Source organism: Ranitomeya variabilis, chromosome 2, assembly GCF_051348905.1.
Source record: "Ranitomeya variabilis isolate aRanVar5 chromosome 2, aRanVar5.hap1, whole genome shotgun sequence".
Taxonomy (NCBI): domain Eukaryota; kingdom Metazoa; phylum Chordata; class Amphibia; order Anura; family Dendrobatidae; genus Ranitomeya; species Ranitomeya variabilis.
Window position 1 is genome coordinate 216,612,115 of NC_135233.1, and position 17,964 is coordinate 216,630,078.

The 17,964-nt window shown below is 41.4% G+C and overlaps 1 protein-coding gene across 9 annotated transcripts in view; it reads left to right on the forward strand.

Annotated features, from left to right (window-relative positions):
* MVB12B (multivesicular body subunit 12B) overlaps nucleotides 1–17,964 on the forward strand; it is a 165,910-nt gene that overhangs the window by 133,951 nt on the left and 13,995 nt on the right. For 7 of the 9 annotated variants that reach the window (XM_077283634.1, XM_077283633.1, XM_077283631.1 and 4 more), the window contains one exon: nucleotides 2,667–2,747. In XM_077283634.1, the coding sequence (XP_077139749.1) occupies nucleotides 2,667–2,747 (81 nt within the window). The remainder of the gene's footprint in view (nucleotides 1–2,666; nucleotides 2,748–17,964) is intronic. The other 2 variants (XM_077283635.1, XM_077283628.1) reach the window with 1 other exon arrangement.

The following is a 17,964-nucleotide window of genomic DNA, read 5'->3' on the forward strand; positions in this document are numbered from 1 at the left end:
GTAACTTACTCAACTGGATAATTTTTGGGTAAATTATAATATTTGTAATTTGGCTTCAGTAAAAATGTTGCACCCGTTTCCCTTCTGTAAACTGTGTGTTTTTTGCTGGCTGCAGAATGAGTGAACTGAGACTTTAGCAGTGAGCTCATTCTGATAGTCCAATGGAAGTTTCAAATTCTTTTTTTTTTTTTTCTGAGCTCCTCTCCGCTGGTTTATGACCACAGACCACATCAAAGTTGAATGTGCAGGGGACCAAAGAACCTGTAAAAGCCAAACGATGCAAAATTTATAATGGGACTGAAATACAAAAATGATTTTCATAAAGTAAAAAAAATAACATGTCTCCAAATGAGGACAACCCCCTTCTTAAAGTGGTATTACTCTGTTAGACATCTACGGCATACTCACAATAAATGGCAATAACCTCTCAAACTAGCACTAATTATATTGTCCTAAATGCCCCAGATGGGAACAGCCCTTTATCTGCCAGGACAGACCTCGCCCATTCCCAAGAGTGACGTTCTCAGGAAAGCAGGTTGACCCTTTCTTGTATTTACAGTGTGAGAACTGATGAAGCTTTTCTCTCCATTAGAACTGGAAAGAACGTTCCTATTAGTTCCTGCTGTCGGATTGTCCGTACGCAATCTGTATAAATAATTCCGTTCTTAAAGTTCTATTGTCCAGATCAGTCCAATTATGGACGATTGCATATCCGAAAAGTTGGTTAACCTTCCAGAGATATTTCAGGGAGAAGAGTTTGATGGGAATGTAAGTTATTAGCTGCTTAATATAAAATGGCATGTCCGATAATACGGGTTATGCCATCACCGTTCCTTCAGAGTGGTCTGTACATTGCAGCCCCCTACAGCTCGTCCCTTAGATTCCTGCTATGTGTATAGGTACCGTAGATCTGTTCTCCTAGCCATTATTCCAATCACTGTGATAGGAAATGCAATAGCACAAATGATTAATAATTGTTCTACTGCTCTTATCACTAAGTATCACTTCTTTACTAGCTTATGTAATGGTATTATTATTAGTAGTAGTAGTAGTAGTATTTTATTATTAGTATTTTATTACTAGTATTTTTTTTCTTAGTATTTTAGTATTTTATTACTATTATTATTTTGGTATTTTAGTATTTTAGTAGTATTTTTTATTAGTATTTTAGTATTTTATTACTATTATTTTGGTATTTTAGTATTGTATTTTAGTATTTTTTTAGTAGTATTTTTAATTAGTATTATTTTAGTATTTTATTACTATTATAATTTTATTTTTTTGTATTATTATTTTAGTATTTTATTAAATTATATTGCTAAATATTAATAAAATAATGCCAAAATTATAATAGTAATCAAATAATGTGATAAATTATATTATAAGAAATATTATCACAATTATTTTATTACTGGTATAATTTTAGTATTTGTATTATAGTATTTTATTAGTAATATTTCTTAATATAATAATTTATCTCAATTTTACTATTAACGTTTTTAGTATTTATCATTTATTTTTATTAATTTATTTTTATTTTAATCTTTATATTTTGCAAATATTGTTTTAAAACACCAATAACAGAATATTTGCAAAATAATAGTACCATTAATTAAAAAATAATAATAGTTAAAATTATAGAGCAGTAAAGTGGATATTTAATCATAAACACAGTAGAGCAATATACAAATATTTTATAAATTTTCTAAAAATAATAAAAAAAAATGTTTAAAAAAAATCACACAATTTACTTCAGTTTTACGTAGTCTGTGTTTGTAAATATAATATTTTTAAGGGCAGGTTGTGTTTTTTCCAATGTTTTTGATTAAGAAGATATAGAAATATTTTTATATTGTTCTACTGCTTTTTGTCTTTAAATATACACTTCTTTACTTTTTTATATTTATTTTTTTTTTTTAGTATTATCTTGCAAATATTTGTTTTGGGGTTTTATTCAAAATATGTAAAACTGAAGTCAATTGTATATTTTTTATTACTTTTTATTATTATTTTTTTTTCGGGGGGGGAGGGGTGGAGACTTTGTATGTTTTAAATGTTTGTTTTAGACTAAATAAATGTGTTATTTTTAAAATTTTGTTTTAAGAGGTATGTATATGAATATATTTTAAAAGAAAACTAAATATATAATTTTAAAATTACAACAGTTTTAGAAAAGTATACAATATGAAAAAATTAAATGTGTACGTATACATATATAATACGATTTTGCTTATTTTCATTCTTTTTTTAGTACACTTTTTTCGCTCCATTTTTAAATTTTACACATTTTTATTTTCTAAAAAAAAATATTCATTTACAGAAGTGAAAATATTTTATATAATTTTTAATACACAATAGAAATATTGATAGTTTCTAAAACCATATTTCATCTGTGGGTTGTGGTGTGGGTACCTCGCAATACACATTGAAGACTAGGAATGTTTTCTTAGAAATTGTCATCTATTCCTTTGGTTTTGCTGCCCTCATGTGGTCAGCAGTAGAATTGCTGGAATTGTCTTTGGGCACAATTTCTTATCAGAAGAGATTGTTATATTCATCAGAGTTTGTGTTAAGAAAATGATGTAATGCACTGATTTTATTTTTTGCAATTTAAAGATTCCAATTTTATTTTTTTTAATTGAACCTCTTAAATTCTGGTTAATCAGAAAGAGGTTTCTTTGTTTCAGATGCAGCAGGTTGATCTTTTGGGGATTACAATCAAGTCTCTGGCAGAAATCGAAAAAGAGGTAAGACGAAAACGAGCGATTTTGAAAATGTTTTCTATTGTCATAGATAAATGGAAGCTGTCACCCGGTTTTCCCATTTATAAACAAAAGCCACCACTTTTAAGCCCTCAATTACCGCAGTCCATCAACCTGTATATAAGCCATCAATTGCTCCAGCATATCCCAAAAAATACTTTTTAGAAGTCTCCTGCACCATATCTTGATTACTCGTTTAATGCCTCATACTAAGAAAATAAGAAAATGTTGCAAAAATGTAGAATAACTTAAATCTTAATTGAAAATGAAACCTCTTTACTGTGCTGTAATCTCATCTCTTTGGGGTATATTTGACATTTCGAATATATTTTTTTTTTTTATTTTAGTACGTTTTTTTCTTTCTTTTCTTTGTTTTGTTAAGGAGTTTAAATAATTTTCCTTGGACTCTTACAGATGCGGCAATACAAAATATCTGCTTTTATTTCCCTATTTTTATATGGAGAAAAGGAAGAATTCAAATATAAAATTCAAATAAATCGCTATATGTGCCACTAATGCGGCCAGCCATGTGGCTGCTATGGGGCCCGTGAGTTGGGGGACCTGGTGCTGACGCCGGCCCCATCCCTACCCAGCCAACACCCCCGCCAGTCATCGTAAGCTCATCTGTCTGCTGATAGTTACAGGCACTGATGAAAGAGGGAGACCCAGCTCCCTCCATCATTCTTCCACGACGTGGTGTCTTGATCTCAGCGCAGTGGGCGCAATGACGTCATTACGTGACTCCCACTGACCTGAGATGTGCGGGCACTTAAGAACACACGCTGCAGAGACCAGAGCAGCTGGGGAACGAGGAGGGGAGATGAGAATTGTATTTTTTTATTTTTTTTTACATTTTTTTTTTTTAAATCAATAAGTACATTGTAGTGGCCATAATAATGCATGGAGGACTATGGGGAGCGCAGTATACTGTAAAGAGGACTATGGGAAGTGCCATATACTCTGCAGGACTGTGGGGAGTGCATTATACTCTATGGAGGACTGTGGGGAGTGCATTATACCCTATGGAGGACTGTGGGGAGTGCAGTATACTCCATGGAGGACTATGGGGAGTACTGTATGCTCTGGAGGACTATGGGGAGTGTATTATACTGTAAAGGGGACTATAGGGAGTGCTGTATACTCTATGGAGGACTGTGGGGAGTGCAGTATACTCTATGGAGGACTATGGGGAGTACTGTATGCTCTGGAGGACTATGGGGAGTGTATTATACTGTAAAGGGGACTATAGGGAGTGCTGTGTACTCTATGGAGGACTGTGGGGAGTGCAGTATACTCTATGGAGGACTATGGGGAGTGCTGTTTACTCTATGGAGGACTATGGGGAGTGCAGTATTCTCTATGGAGGACTATGGGGAGTGTATTATACTGTAAGGAGGACTATGGGGAGTGCTGTGTACTCTATAGAGGACTGTGGGGAGTGCAGTATGCTCTATGGAGGACTATGGGAAGTGCATTATACTCTATGGAGGACTGTGGGGAGTGCTGTATACTCTATGGAGGACTATGGGGAGTGCTCTATACTCTGGAGGACTATGGGGAGTGTACTATACTGTAAGGAGGACTATGGGGAGTGCTGTATACTCTGGAGGACTGTAGGGAGTGCAGTATACCCTATGGAGAACTGTGGGGAGTGCAGTGTATTCTGGAGGACTATGGGGAGTGAATTATACTGTAAGGAGGACTGTGGGGAGTGCATTATACTCCATGGAGGACTATGGGGAGTGCAGTATACCCTATGGAGGACTGTGGGGAGTGCAGTATACTCCATGGAGGACTATGGGGAGTGCTGTATACTCTGGAGGACTATGGGGAGTGCAGTATACCCTATGGAGGACTGTGGGGAGTGCAGTGTACTCTGGAGGACTATGGGTAGTGTATTATACTGTAAGGAGCACTGTGGGGAGTGCATTATTCTCCATGGAGGACTATGGGGAGTGCAGTATACCCTATGGAGGACTATCTATTTTATTATATGGGGGCTATTATAATATTTGGAGGGCTATGTGGGGGCCATTATACTGTATCCAAGCAATTATACATCGTGAAGGTTTGTGTGGGGGGCCATTTGGAGGGTTAGCGAGGGCCATTATACAGTGCGGTGAGCTGTGGGCCATTATACTGCCCATTGTACTGCATGGAGAACTGTGTGGGGGTTATAGTTGGGAGATCATACTGTGTTGGGGTCACAATACTGTGCTTGTGGGGGGTGCTATGGAGGAACTCACTGTGGTGGTATCATAGTGTTTGTGGGGCACTTTTGCTGAGGTCCTACTTTATGGGTGCAATGAAAGTGGAATCTAGGGGCTTGAGTAGCAGGACAATTACTTTGTAAAGGCTGCAAAGTTATGAGATATGCTTGCTCTTCCGTCACACCTGCCCACCTGTTTGTTTTTTTGTTGTTTTTTTTTTTACTTACAGCTTATTTATCCGTGAGAATTTAGCTAAGTTGCATTTTGCGCACAAAAAAAAATTGTCTTGTGCAGCATAGTAAATATGATAGAAAACTCTCAATGAGCTCTGAATTTTCAGATGCACAATCACACATTAGCAGAAATCAGCCTATAAAGGTGCAATGTAAGCTTCTCTAGGTGGACCGACATCTAAAAATTGTCTTTTTCATGAATGTGTTAACAATACACCTTATTGATTTGTATTTGCTCATGAAAGATGCAGAATAGCTGAAGATGACACCTAACAATGAGATAACAGTTCACTTTCTATGAAGGTAGCAGCAAATCAGTGCTTGTAGCAAAATGAACAATATGTCTCCCATGTAGTAAAAGAAAGAATGTGACCCATATTTCCTGTCTTTCTTCCTCCTTGCTTTTCTTTTACTCCTTTGTTTCTTTCTTCTGTTCCCAAATGGCTGGAGATTCGTCTTGATTATAATTGCTGTTAGCCACGCATATCTAATTTTTTTTTTTTTTTTTAAGAGCTAATTAGCGAGTACTCGACATCTTTATGTGTTGTGCTCAGATCAAGTCGCCTCCTTGCAATTCAGCTCCAGGAGGTTTGCGTTTGACAAAACCGTCTCCTACTTGACTGCAGTAACCCCTTCTGTTCCTTATATGACTCGATAGTTCTGTTTTAAAGAATACCCATCACCAGATAAACGTGTCCAGCTTTTGCTTTTATTTTATTCCTGTTGCTCCTCTGAGTATCAGTTTTATTTTTTTATAACACGACTTATGTTTCCAGAGGTATGTTTCTTTTTATTTAGTTTTAATTTTTAGATCTGTACCTTGGGGGCGTTGCTCACTGGGTAATAACGCAGAGCAGCCTAAAGACCCGCCCCAGAGGAGCCTGTGAGACACTTCCTCTTATTAAGACTAGTGATGAGCGAGTGTACTCGTTGCTCGGGTTTTCCTAAGCACGCTCGGGTGGTCTCCCGAGTATTTTGTAACTGCTCGGAGATTTGGTTTTCGTTGCCTCAGCAGCATGACTTACAGCTGATAAACAGCTTGTTTACATGTGGGGATTCCCTAGCAACCAGGCAAACCGCCACATGTACTCAGGCTGGCTAGCAGCCATAAAGCGTGCAGCTGCATCAACAAAAACGAAATCTCCGAGCAGTCACAAATACTCGGAGACCACCCGAGCATGCTCTGGAAAACCCGAGCAACGAGTATACTCGCTCATCACTAATTAAGACCATAAAAATTATGCAAATCTAATATATCATGAATCTTATAGTGGAGTTAAAACAAAGCAAAAAAAGTTATTCCATTCCCGCTACTCCCCTGAATAGAGTAAATCCTGACCACTTTTGACCTAAGGACAAGTCTTCTAAATAATATTGTCTGTTGCCAAATTTAATATTTGGTATAAGTACCTCTTTAATAGCATCAATGGGACACCCAGACAGAGATAGTTACCAAAATATTTCTCACAATCGGTATTGTAACTGGGTCTACTACATCTGAGTCTGAGGTGTACACGCTCCAAAATGATGCAGAGCGCACATTCGATTATTTTACACCATTATAGACTATAGCCCCATCGGCGCATACCTCCATATCCCGTTTTGTGGGGGTTTCAGACATAAGCCTCAACGCAATCACCGAACGAATGGCAGAATGAAATATGAAAGTACCCTTGGGAAAAACAGTTGTCATAAAGGAGTTTACTTGGTCTTTACAATGTTTTTGTCAGTTTTTCATGTCATTCACATCCACATAAATGCCAGAACCCAAAGTTTCCCTGCGAAACATTGCCCAGAGCATCACAGCCTCCATTGATTTTCTGTCCTTAGTGCATCCTTGTTCCAATTCTTCTTCAGGTAAGTGATGCACATACGTGATGTGAAAGAAAATGTAATCAAGCCAACTTCTGTTGCTCCAGTTCTGATGCTCGCACGCCCAATGTTGAGAGTTTTGGCATTGGATAAGGGTCACCATGAGCACCTTGACCAGTTTGTTGCCACACAGGCCTATAGCTGAGATGTTCTGACTTTGTCTATGCCACAATTTTTTGCTATAGTATCTCTCTTCTGTGGGAACGGACCAGATGGGCTAGTCGTCACTGAGCCTTGGTGCCCATGATGATGTCACTGATTTACCAGTTGCCTTTACTTCGATCTTTGATCGTAAGGAATACCGGAAACATACCATGAGACTTGCAGTTTTGGTGATGCTTTGACCCAGTCATCACGATTTGGCTCAGATCCTTACAAGTGTCCATTTTACTTCTTTTGATGCATCAACTTTGAGAACTGACTGTATGATGTATCCTCTACCTCAAGTCAAAATACATACTTGTCTCGTTCGTTTCTCAGAGCTTGAAATGAACTAGACCTCTCCTTTTCCATCACTTCAGGCATTAAATGGCATCCTTCTAACTCACAATCGACTATTTGTGTAACCACAATTTTTCTTCAAAATTTTCAGAAGGTTTCAATCAAGCTCACCACTTTTGTGTTAGAGAGAAGTATCCCAGGAGACTTCCATGGTGGACAGTCCGTGGTCTGGGTTTGGTGCACGGAGTATTCCCTGGTCAAATAGTTGTCAATGGTCCAAAAAGGAATGTTCTCCAGCACCAAGGAAAAGTAGTTAAAACTTAGCCTTCAATAACATAGGATAGAAAAATTGGCAGAATGTGCACACATAAAAAAACCCATACTGCTTACACATTTTGGGTGATGGTGTCTTTAAAGAGCTGTGGAATATGATCGCGGTATATAAACGAGTAAGCATAATTAATAAAGATGTATCAAGAAACATAGAAACATACAATTCAGGTAGGTTTGCCAGTTAAAAGTCAACAATACATACTCCTACTACTTTAAAAATTAGGTGCTGCTTTTTTTTTTTTTTTTACCACTCGTAATGACAGGATCAGAGTGATGGTGCAGCAGCAATCGGGAGACTACACGTGAATTTTGTAGAAACCGAAAAATTATTGTCCAAAGGCAAGGTTCTTTCATCCCGCAGCGCACATACAGTATAACATGATAGACCACAAGGAGAAAGTGCAGGATGCATGAAATCTCAATGAAACATATGATTATTTTTTTTTTTTTATTAAATATCAAAAAAATACATACAGTGGGGAAAATAAGTATTTGATACTCTGCCAATTTTGCAAGTTTTCCCACTTACAAAGAATGGAGAGATCCGTCATTTTTTTTTCTTGGGTAAACTTCAACTGTGAGAGACAAAATTTTAAAAAGAATCCAGAAAATCACATTGTATGATTTTTCCATAATTAAATTGCATGAAATAAGTATTTGACCAGCTACCAACCAGCAAGAATTCTGGCTCTGACGGACCTGTTAGTTTTTCTTTAAGAAGCCTCCTACTCTGCACTTACCTGTATTGCATCTGTTTGAACTCGTTACCTGTATAAAAGACACCAGTCCACACACTCAATCACACTCCAATCTCTCCACCATGGCCAAGACCAAAGAGCTGTCTGAGGACACCAGGGACAAAATTGTAGACCTGCACAAGGCTGGGATGGGCTACAGGACAATAGACAAACGGCTTGGTGAGAAGGCAGCAACTGTTGGCGCTATTATTAGAAAATGGAAGACACACAAGATGACTGTCAATCTTCTTCGATCTGGGGCTCCATGCAAGGGCTCACCTTGTGGGGTAAGGATGATTCTGAGAAAGGTCAGATATCAGCCCAAATCTACACAGGAGGACCTGGTCAATGACCTGAAGAGAGCTGGGACCACAGTCTCAAACATTACCATTAGTAACACTACGCCGTCATGGATTAAAATCCTGCAGGGCACTCAAGGTCCCCTGCTCATGCCAGCACATGTCCAGGCCCATTTGAAGTTCACCAATGACCATCTGGATGCTCCAGGGGAGGCATGGGAGAAGGTGATGTGGTCATATGAGACCAAAATAGAACTTTTTGGTATCAACTCCACTTGCCATGTTTGGAGGAAGAAGAACCACAAGAACACTATCCCAACTGTGAAGCATGGTGGGGGAAACATCATACTTTGGGGGGTGCTTTTCTGCAAAGGGGACAGGATCACTGCACGATATTGAAGGAAGAATGGATGGGGTCATGTATCGCAAGAGTTTGGCCAACAGCCACCTTCCTTTAGTAATAGCATTGAAGATGGGTCGTGACTGGGTTTTCCAGCATGACAATGACCTTAAACACACAGCCAGGGCAACTAAAAGGCTCATTAAGAAGCATTTCAAGATCCTGGAGTGGCCTAGCCAGACTCAAGACCTGAACCCAATAGAAAATCTTTGGAGGGAGCTGAAACTCAATGTTTCCCAATAACTGTTCCAAAACCTGAAAGATCTGTATGGAGGAGTGGGCCCAAATCCCTGCTGCAGTGTGTGCAAACCTGGTCAGGAACTACAGGAAACGTCTGACCTCTATAATTGCAAACACCGGTTTCTGTGCCAAATATTAAGTTCTGTTTTTCTATTGTATCAAATACTTATTTCATGTAATAAAATGCAAATTAATTCTGTAATAATCATACAATGCGATTCTCAGAATTTTTTTTTTTCTTTAGATTCTGTCTCTCACAGGTGAAGTGTTCCTACGATAAAAATTACAGACCTCTCCATTCTTTGTAGGTGGGGAAACTTACAAAATCAGCTGAGTATCAAATACTTATTTTCCCAACCTTAGATAAATAACTAAAACATGCCAAAGTACACACACAAAGATGGTGGGTGAGCCACAAAATGAACATACATATACACTGCTCAAAAAAATAAAGGGAACACTAAAATCCCACATCCTATATATCTCTGAATGAAATATTCCAGTTGAAATTTTTTATTCATTGCATAGTGGAATGTGTTCAGAACAATAAAACATAACAATTACCAATGTAAATCAAAATGAATATCCCATGGAGGTCTGGATTTGGAATGAAACTCAAAATCAAAGTGGAAAATCAAATTACCGGCTGATCCAACTTCAGTGGAAATGCCTCATGACAAGGAAAAGATGCTCAGTATTGTGTGTGGCCTCCACGTGCCTGTATGACCTCCCTACTGTACAACGCCTGGGCATGCTCCTGATGAGGCGGGCGGATGGTCTTCTGAGGGATCTCCTCCCTAACCTGGACTAAAGCATCCGCAAGCTCCTGGACAGTCTGTGGTGCAATGTGACGACAGTGGATGGAGCGAGACATGATGTCCCAGATGTGTTCAATCGGATTCAGGTCTGGGGAACGGGCAAGCCAGTCCATAGCTTGAATGCCTTCATCTTGCAGGACCTGCTGACACACTCCAGCCACGTGAGGTCTGGCACGGTCCTGCATTAGGAGGAACCCAGGGCCAACCGCACCAGCATATGGTCTCACAAGGGGTCCGAGGATCTCATCTTGGGACCTAATGGCAGTCAGGCTACCTCTGGCGAGCACATGGAGGGCTGTGCGGCCCTCCAAAGAAATGCCACCCCACACCATTACTGACCCACTGCCAAACCGGTCATGCTGAAGGATGTTGCAGGCAGCAGATCGCACTCCACGGCGTCTCCAGACTCTGTCACATCTGTCACATGTGCTCAGTGTGAACCTGCTTTCATCTGTGAAGAGCACAGGGCGCCAGTGGCGAATTTGCCAATCCTGGTGTTCTGTGGCAAATGCCAAGCGTCCTGCACTGTTGGGCTGTGAGCACAACCCCCATCTGTGGACGGCGGGCACTCAGAGCATCCTCATGGAGTCGGTTTCTAACCGTTTGTGCAGACACATGTACATTTGTGGCCTGCTGGAGGTCATTTTGCAGGGCTGTGGCAGTGCTCCTGTTCCTCCTTGCACAAAGGTGGAGGTAGCCATCCTGCTGCTGGGTTGTTGCCCTTCTACAGCCCCCTCCACGTCTCCTGATGTATAGGCCTGTGTCCCTGTAGCACCTCCAGCCTCTTTACACTATGCTGACACACAGCAAACCTTCTTGCAATAGGTCGCATTGATGTGCCATCCTGGATGAGCTGCACTACCTGAGCCACTGTGTGGGTTGTAGAGTCCGTCTCATGCTACCACGAGTGTGAAAGCACAACCAACATTCAGAAGTAACCAAAACATCAGCCAGAAAGCACTGGTACTGAGATGTGGTCTATGGTCCCCACATGCAGAACCACTCCTTTTATTAAGGTTGTCTTGATAATTGCCAATAATTTCCATCTGTTGTCTATTCCATTTGCACAACAGCATGTGAAATTGATTGTCAATCAGTGTTGCTTCCTACGTGGACAGTTTGATTTCACAGAAGTTTGACTTGGAGTTATATTCTGTTGTTTAAGTGTTCCCTTTATTTTTTTTGAGCAGTGTATCTCTCACATACAGAAATTTATATAATGCAATGTAAGGCTAAGTAATCAAAAAGAAGGGTGCAATTATTTGCGAGACACAAATTCCATCCAAAAAATCATAGTAATAAATCACGGGGACTAAAAGTAAGTAGTTGAGGTCACTGTGGACAAAATAAAATCACCCTGATAAACTATGGATTCCACAAATGCTTAAGAAGACATGAAAACAATGCAATTCACCCGACGCGCGTTTCGCAAGTGCTTCATCCAGGATCTGGCATAGTTTCACTTACTGGTTTGACATGTTTTAGTTATTTCTCTCTCTAATTTTTTTCTGATGTTCAATAATAAAAATTCATATATTTTTATGTAGATACCTTGCATGTTGCTCTTTTTTCCTTTTGGTCTGTCATGAATAAAAATGTAGGTAAATATATTCTGGCAACAAACCTTACTGGTATTATAAGTCTCTCAAAATAATTTTAAAAGGGTACCTATCACTAGTATTTTGCAACATAATGTAAGGGGAGAGACCTTGATTACAGTGATTGTATCACTTATTGGGCTGCTTACTGCAGTTTTGATAAAATCCCTGATTTCTCTTCTGCAGATCTACTAATTCTCTGAATGCTGAGCTTTATATCCCCGCCCACACTGGCAGCTTCCTGCCTATGCACAGTGTACACAGAAAGCTGCCTATCAGTGGTGGGGGCGGGGTTATACAAAGCTCATGAATATGCAGGACTACCAGGCAGCAGGTTTACTAGTTCTCTAGTGATAATCTCTTGCTTATCAAACAATGATTTTATCAAAACTACAGAAAGCAGCTCAGTAAGTGACACATCGCTGGAATCAGTGTCTCTGCTCCTACACCAGGTTAGGAAGCATAAACACTTTTTAAATTCTACATCTTTGAGTATAATAATGACCTTAAGAATGTATTCTTTCTGCTAAGATGGTGCTGCACTATATTTTATGGTTTGTGCTTTGGTCTGATAAAAGGAAGAAAAAGGTGATTTACACAAATTGTCAATGTTGGATCAGAAAGCGGTTGCGTTGTCAGCTCGGGACAACTGTTCAAACCAAGTACAGGTGCTCAGTGCACTCTCGGTGTGGCTAAGCAGTTCAGTGCCCTTTCCCACCTACTAGGGTTCCATCTATATGTTCCCCCCTCTGGCTCCTGTAATGTGTGAGCTGTCAATCACAGAAGAGGAGGAGGGCAGAGGTAGATGCAAAACAAGAACATAGTAGCATAGTTAGGCCGAAAAAAGACATTTGTCCATCCAGTTCAGCCTAGATTCCATCATAATAAATCCCCAGATCTACGTCCTCCTACAGAACCTAATAATTGTATGATACAATATTGTTCTGCTCCAGGAAGACATCCAGGCCTCTCTGGAACCCCTCGACTGAGTTCGCCATCACCACCTCCTCAGGCAAGCAATTCCAGATTCTCACTGCCCTAACAGTAAAGAATCCTCTTCTATGTTGGTGGAAAAACCTTCTCTCCTCCAGACGCAAAGAATGCCCCCTTGTGCTCGTCACCATCCTTGGTATAAACAGATCCTCAGCGAGATATTTGTATTGTCCCCTTATATACTTATACATGGTTATTAGATCGCCCCTCAGTCGTCTTTTTTTCTAGACTAAATAATCCTAATTTCGCTAATCTATCTGGGTATTGTAGTTCTCCCATCCCCTTTATTAATTTTGTTGCCCTCCTTTGTACTCTCTCTAGTTCCATTATATCCTTCCTGAGCACCGGTGCCCAAAACTGGACACAGTACTCCATGTGCGGTCTAACTAGGGATTTGTACAGAGGCAGTATAATGCTCTCATCATGTGTATCCAGACCTCTTTTAATGCACCCCATGATCCTGTTTGCCTTGGCAGCTGCTGCCTGGCACTGGCTGCTCCAGGTAAGTTTATCATTAACTAGGATCCCCAAGTCCTTCTCCCTGTTAGATTTACCCAGTGGTTTCCCGTTCAGTGTGTAATGGTGATATTGATTCCTTCTTCCCATGTGTATAACCTTACATTTATCATTGCTAAACCTCATCTGCCACCTTTCAGCCCAAGTTTCCAACTTATCCAGATCCATCTGTAGCAGAATACTATCTTCTCTTGTATTAACTGCTTTACATAGTTTTGTATCATCTGCAAATATCAATATTTTACTGTGTAAACCTTCTACCAGATCATTAATGAATATGTTGAAGAGAACAGGTCCCAATACCGACCCCTGCGGTACCCCACTGGTCACAGCGACCCAGTTAGAGACTATACCATTTATAACCACCCTCTGCTTTCTATCACTAAGCCAGTTACTAACCCATTTACACACATTTTCCCCCAGACCAAGCATTCTCATTTTGTGTACCAACCTCTTGTGCGGCACGGTATCAAACGCTTTGGAAAAATCGAGATATACCACGTCCAATGACTCACCGTGGTCCAGCCTATAGCTTACCTTTTCATAAAAACTGATTAGATTGGTTTGACAGGAGTGATTTCTCATAAACCCATGCTGATATGGAGTTAAACAGTTATTCTCATTGAGATAATCCAAAATAACATCCTTCAGAAACCCTTCAAATATTTTACCAACAGTAGAGGTTAGACTTACTGGCCTATAATTTCCAGGTTCACTTTTAGAGCCCTTTTTGAATATTGGCACCACATTTGCTATGCGCCAGTCCTGCGGAACAGACCCCGTCGCTATAGAGTCCCTAAAAATAAGAAATAATGGTTTATCTATTACATTACTTAGTTCTCCTAGTACTCGTGGGTGTATGCCATCCGGACCCGGAGATTTATCTATTTTAATCTTTTTTAGCCGGTTTCGCACCTCTTCTTGGGTTAGATTGGTGACCCTTAATATAGGGTTTTCATTGTTTCTTGGGATTTCACCTAGCATTTCATTTTCCACCGTGAATACCGTGGAGAAGAAGGTATTTAATATGTTAGCCTTTTCCTCGTCATCTACAACCATTCTTTCCTCACTATTTTTTAAGGGGCCTACATTTTCAGTTTTTATTCTTTTACTATTGATATAGTTGAAGAACAGTTTGGGATTAGTTTTACTCTCCTTAGCAATGTGCTTCTCTGTTTCCTTTTTGGCAGCTTTAATTAGTTTTTTAGATAAAGTATTTTTCTCCCTATAGTTTTTTAGAGCTTCATCGGTGCCATCCTGCTTTAGTAGTGCAAATGCTTTCTTTTTACTGTTAATTGCCTGTCTTACTTCTTTGTTTAGCCACATTGGGTTTTTCCTATTTCTAGTCCTTTTATTCCCACAAGGTATAAACCGCTTACAGTGCCTATTTAGGATGTTCTTAAACATTTTCCATTTATTATCTGTATTCTTATTTCTGAGGATATTGTCCCAGTCTACCAGATTAAGGGCATCTCTAAGCTGGTCAAACTTTGCATTCCTAAAGTTCAGTGTTTTTGTGACTCCCTGACAAGTCCCCCTAGTGAAAGACAGGTGAAACTGTACAATATTGTGGTCGCTATTTCCTAGATGCCCGACCACCTGCAGATTTGTTATTCTGTCAGGTCTATTCTGCACCGATTGTGAAAGATAATTTTTCTTGGTTATTAGCAGAAACCTGTTGCCTTTATGGGATCGGGGGTTCATCGAACTGGTCGCCACAAATAAAGGTGAACACTCTGCTTGCGCTCAGTTTGAACAGTCACTTAATTTTTGTTGGCTTACTATGCAGAGCATTGTGTATGCAGTTAGTGCCCTCTAGTGGTGGCATTGAGAAGACAAAGATTTTTTTATATTGGGCTAAGACTTTACAATCAGGATTCTAGCTCTCATAACTTAAAATGTTAAATATAGTTAAAGTGGCATTCTCTCAAGTTTGGAAGCCATCCCTTGTTTATGGGATAGGGGATGGTTTCCCGATTGCTGGTGATCTGACCCCTGGGATCCCCCACCAATCCTGAGTGGTAGTGGGCACTGGCCATCTACGACCATCCCATTATGAATGAGTGCACATGATCGACTACCGCCATATTCAGAGCCCAGGCTCACAGGATCGGTGAGGATCCCATCAATTGGAATGGATATGGGAGAACTTCCAAACTTTAAGAATACCCCTTTCAAGATTTAGAGAGGAAGATGTGAGGCCCCATGACAACACTGCCTGTTCTCTACCACTTAGATGTTGTGCCAGTACATTGCTTTATTCCGACCAACGAGGTTGGTTTACCAATAATTTTCACCTATTTTTAACCTGGCGGGACAAGAAACGGTCGATTTCTGGAGAGTTGGTTGACACGAGCCCGGTGTCTCTTCGATAACCGTGAGCTGGAAACTGTCGTGGACAGAGCATAAAAAAATGGTGAATTGTAGTTTGTAAGATGTGGTTGTGGTAGATGGGAACAACCTCATCACATGGCCTAGGGTGCCGGAATGGCTCATCCACCTCGGCGGTTAACATTGGCCATCACTGTCTCATCGGGGTGGGTCCGACCTCAAACATTTCTTGCCAATTGGCACACGTCCTTTATTCAGTCGCCATGACAGCACTACGAGAGACCGGATCCGCCCTTCAGGGACAGGAAACCTACAGACATAAAAGGGCGGTACCTCTCTCCCGCATCAGTTGGTTTCCTGTCCCTCACAAGGGAACCTCTTCAGGCAGGCCCTAAGAAGAGATCCAAAGAAAAAAGAAAGTATCCCACTCCTGACAGACCGATGCAGGTAGCGGAGGTTCCCTACCTCGGCCTGGACCGGTTGCTGGAAGCACCACACCGCAGGGGAACTGTCTGGTGTCGGTGATAGCAGGAGGACGCAGCCTGAGGTTTAAAAGGGCTGGCTTCCGATGTGGTCCATCGTCGCGTGTACCGGGTGAGTATGGGGCTCTCCTCGGGGACCGCGCCTGCTGGGGCCTTTGGGATCTGTCCGCTGCTTGCTGGGGGCGTGCGCGTTGGTCCGGGCGGTGCTGGCGTCCTCGGTCGCGTGTCGGCTTGCAAAGCCGCCGTCGCAACCGGAAGGGGCGTGTCCGGATAATGCGACTGGGCGGCGCGGCCTGATGACGCGGCGGAGCATGCGCAGAAAGCGCCATTCCGGCCGATGGCGGCGCTCCCACATCCGAGCGGGGCTTGGACCCAGGGGGGGTGGGCGGGGGTCTCACTGGCCGGCGGCGGGGGCGTGGCCCTGAAGGGGGAGAACACGTCCCTTCAGTTAATGGTACCGGGCAGGCCACCTGGAGTTCCTGCTACCCCGCATCCGGGGGCGGTACCGTGAGGGTATTTAAAGTATTGGAGGAAGCTGCAAACTGCTCCGAACCCATTCTCAGAATGGAATCGTCAGAGGTAGCAACGCAGCTGGACAAGCAGCAGCAGCAACAGCAGCTTCAGGATTCCGAAGAGTCTCAGGTGATCTCCCAGCGGCATTCTAGTGGCGGTAGTCGTGCTGGTGGAGCTAAGGAGACTCAAAAATCAAGATCAAGCAAGTCCTCAAGCCGTAAAGAATCACCGGCTAGGAAGGACCCCCCCAACTACGGTACCACTCGCTGCAGGGCTGGGTAAGTGATCTACGTGGAAGTTCACTTACTGATTGTTATTCCTCCTTATTTTCCCTCTCTAGGGGAGAAAATGTCTTACCAAGGCCAAACATAGGGAGTGTGCCGAGTGTGGGGAACCACTCCCAGATGGTCGTACAAGGAGATTATGTAGATCCTGCATACAACACTTAATTGAGGAAGAGGCCCCTGACCTTACCTCTACGCTAAGAGAGATGGTTAGACAAGAAGTCAGAGGTTCTATAAAATCCAGGTCTCAGAGAACGGATGCCAAAAAGAGGAAGGAAGTTACATCCCCTATTTCAGATATAGGTTCGGACTCGGGTGAACTGAGTTCAGATTCCCTCCCATCATCCTCCTCATCGGGGGACATAGAATCCGGCCAGGCCTGTCTATCGCTCGATAGGGTTAACCACTTAGTTAAAGCAGTCAACAACACAATGGGGATTGAGGAGACCCAGTCAGAATGCTCCATTCAAGACATAATGTTTAAGGGTATAGATCGGAAATCCTGAAGGTCTTTTTCAGTAGTGGATAAGATAAAGACATTGATTACAAGGGAATGGAAAAACCCGAAAGGAAGGGTTCACTTCCACCAGCGTTCAAAAGAAGGTATCCTTTTGAGGAGGAGGCTTCATCCTCATGGGACAAGGCCCGAAGCTAGATGCAGCTGTGGCCAAGGCGTGCAAAAAAAACCTCTCTTCCATTCGAGGATTTGGGAAATTTAAAGGACCCACTAGATAGAAAAGCCGACGTCTTCCTTAAGGGTACTTGGGAAACATCAGCAGGTTCCCTGAGGCTGGCAATTGCAGCCACTTGCACAGCTCGGTCGTTAATGGTGTGGCTGGGTCACCTAGAGGATCAACTCAAAAAAAAAGTTTCCAGAAATGGGATTTTGTCTTCCATACCTA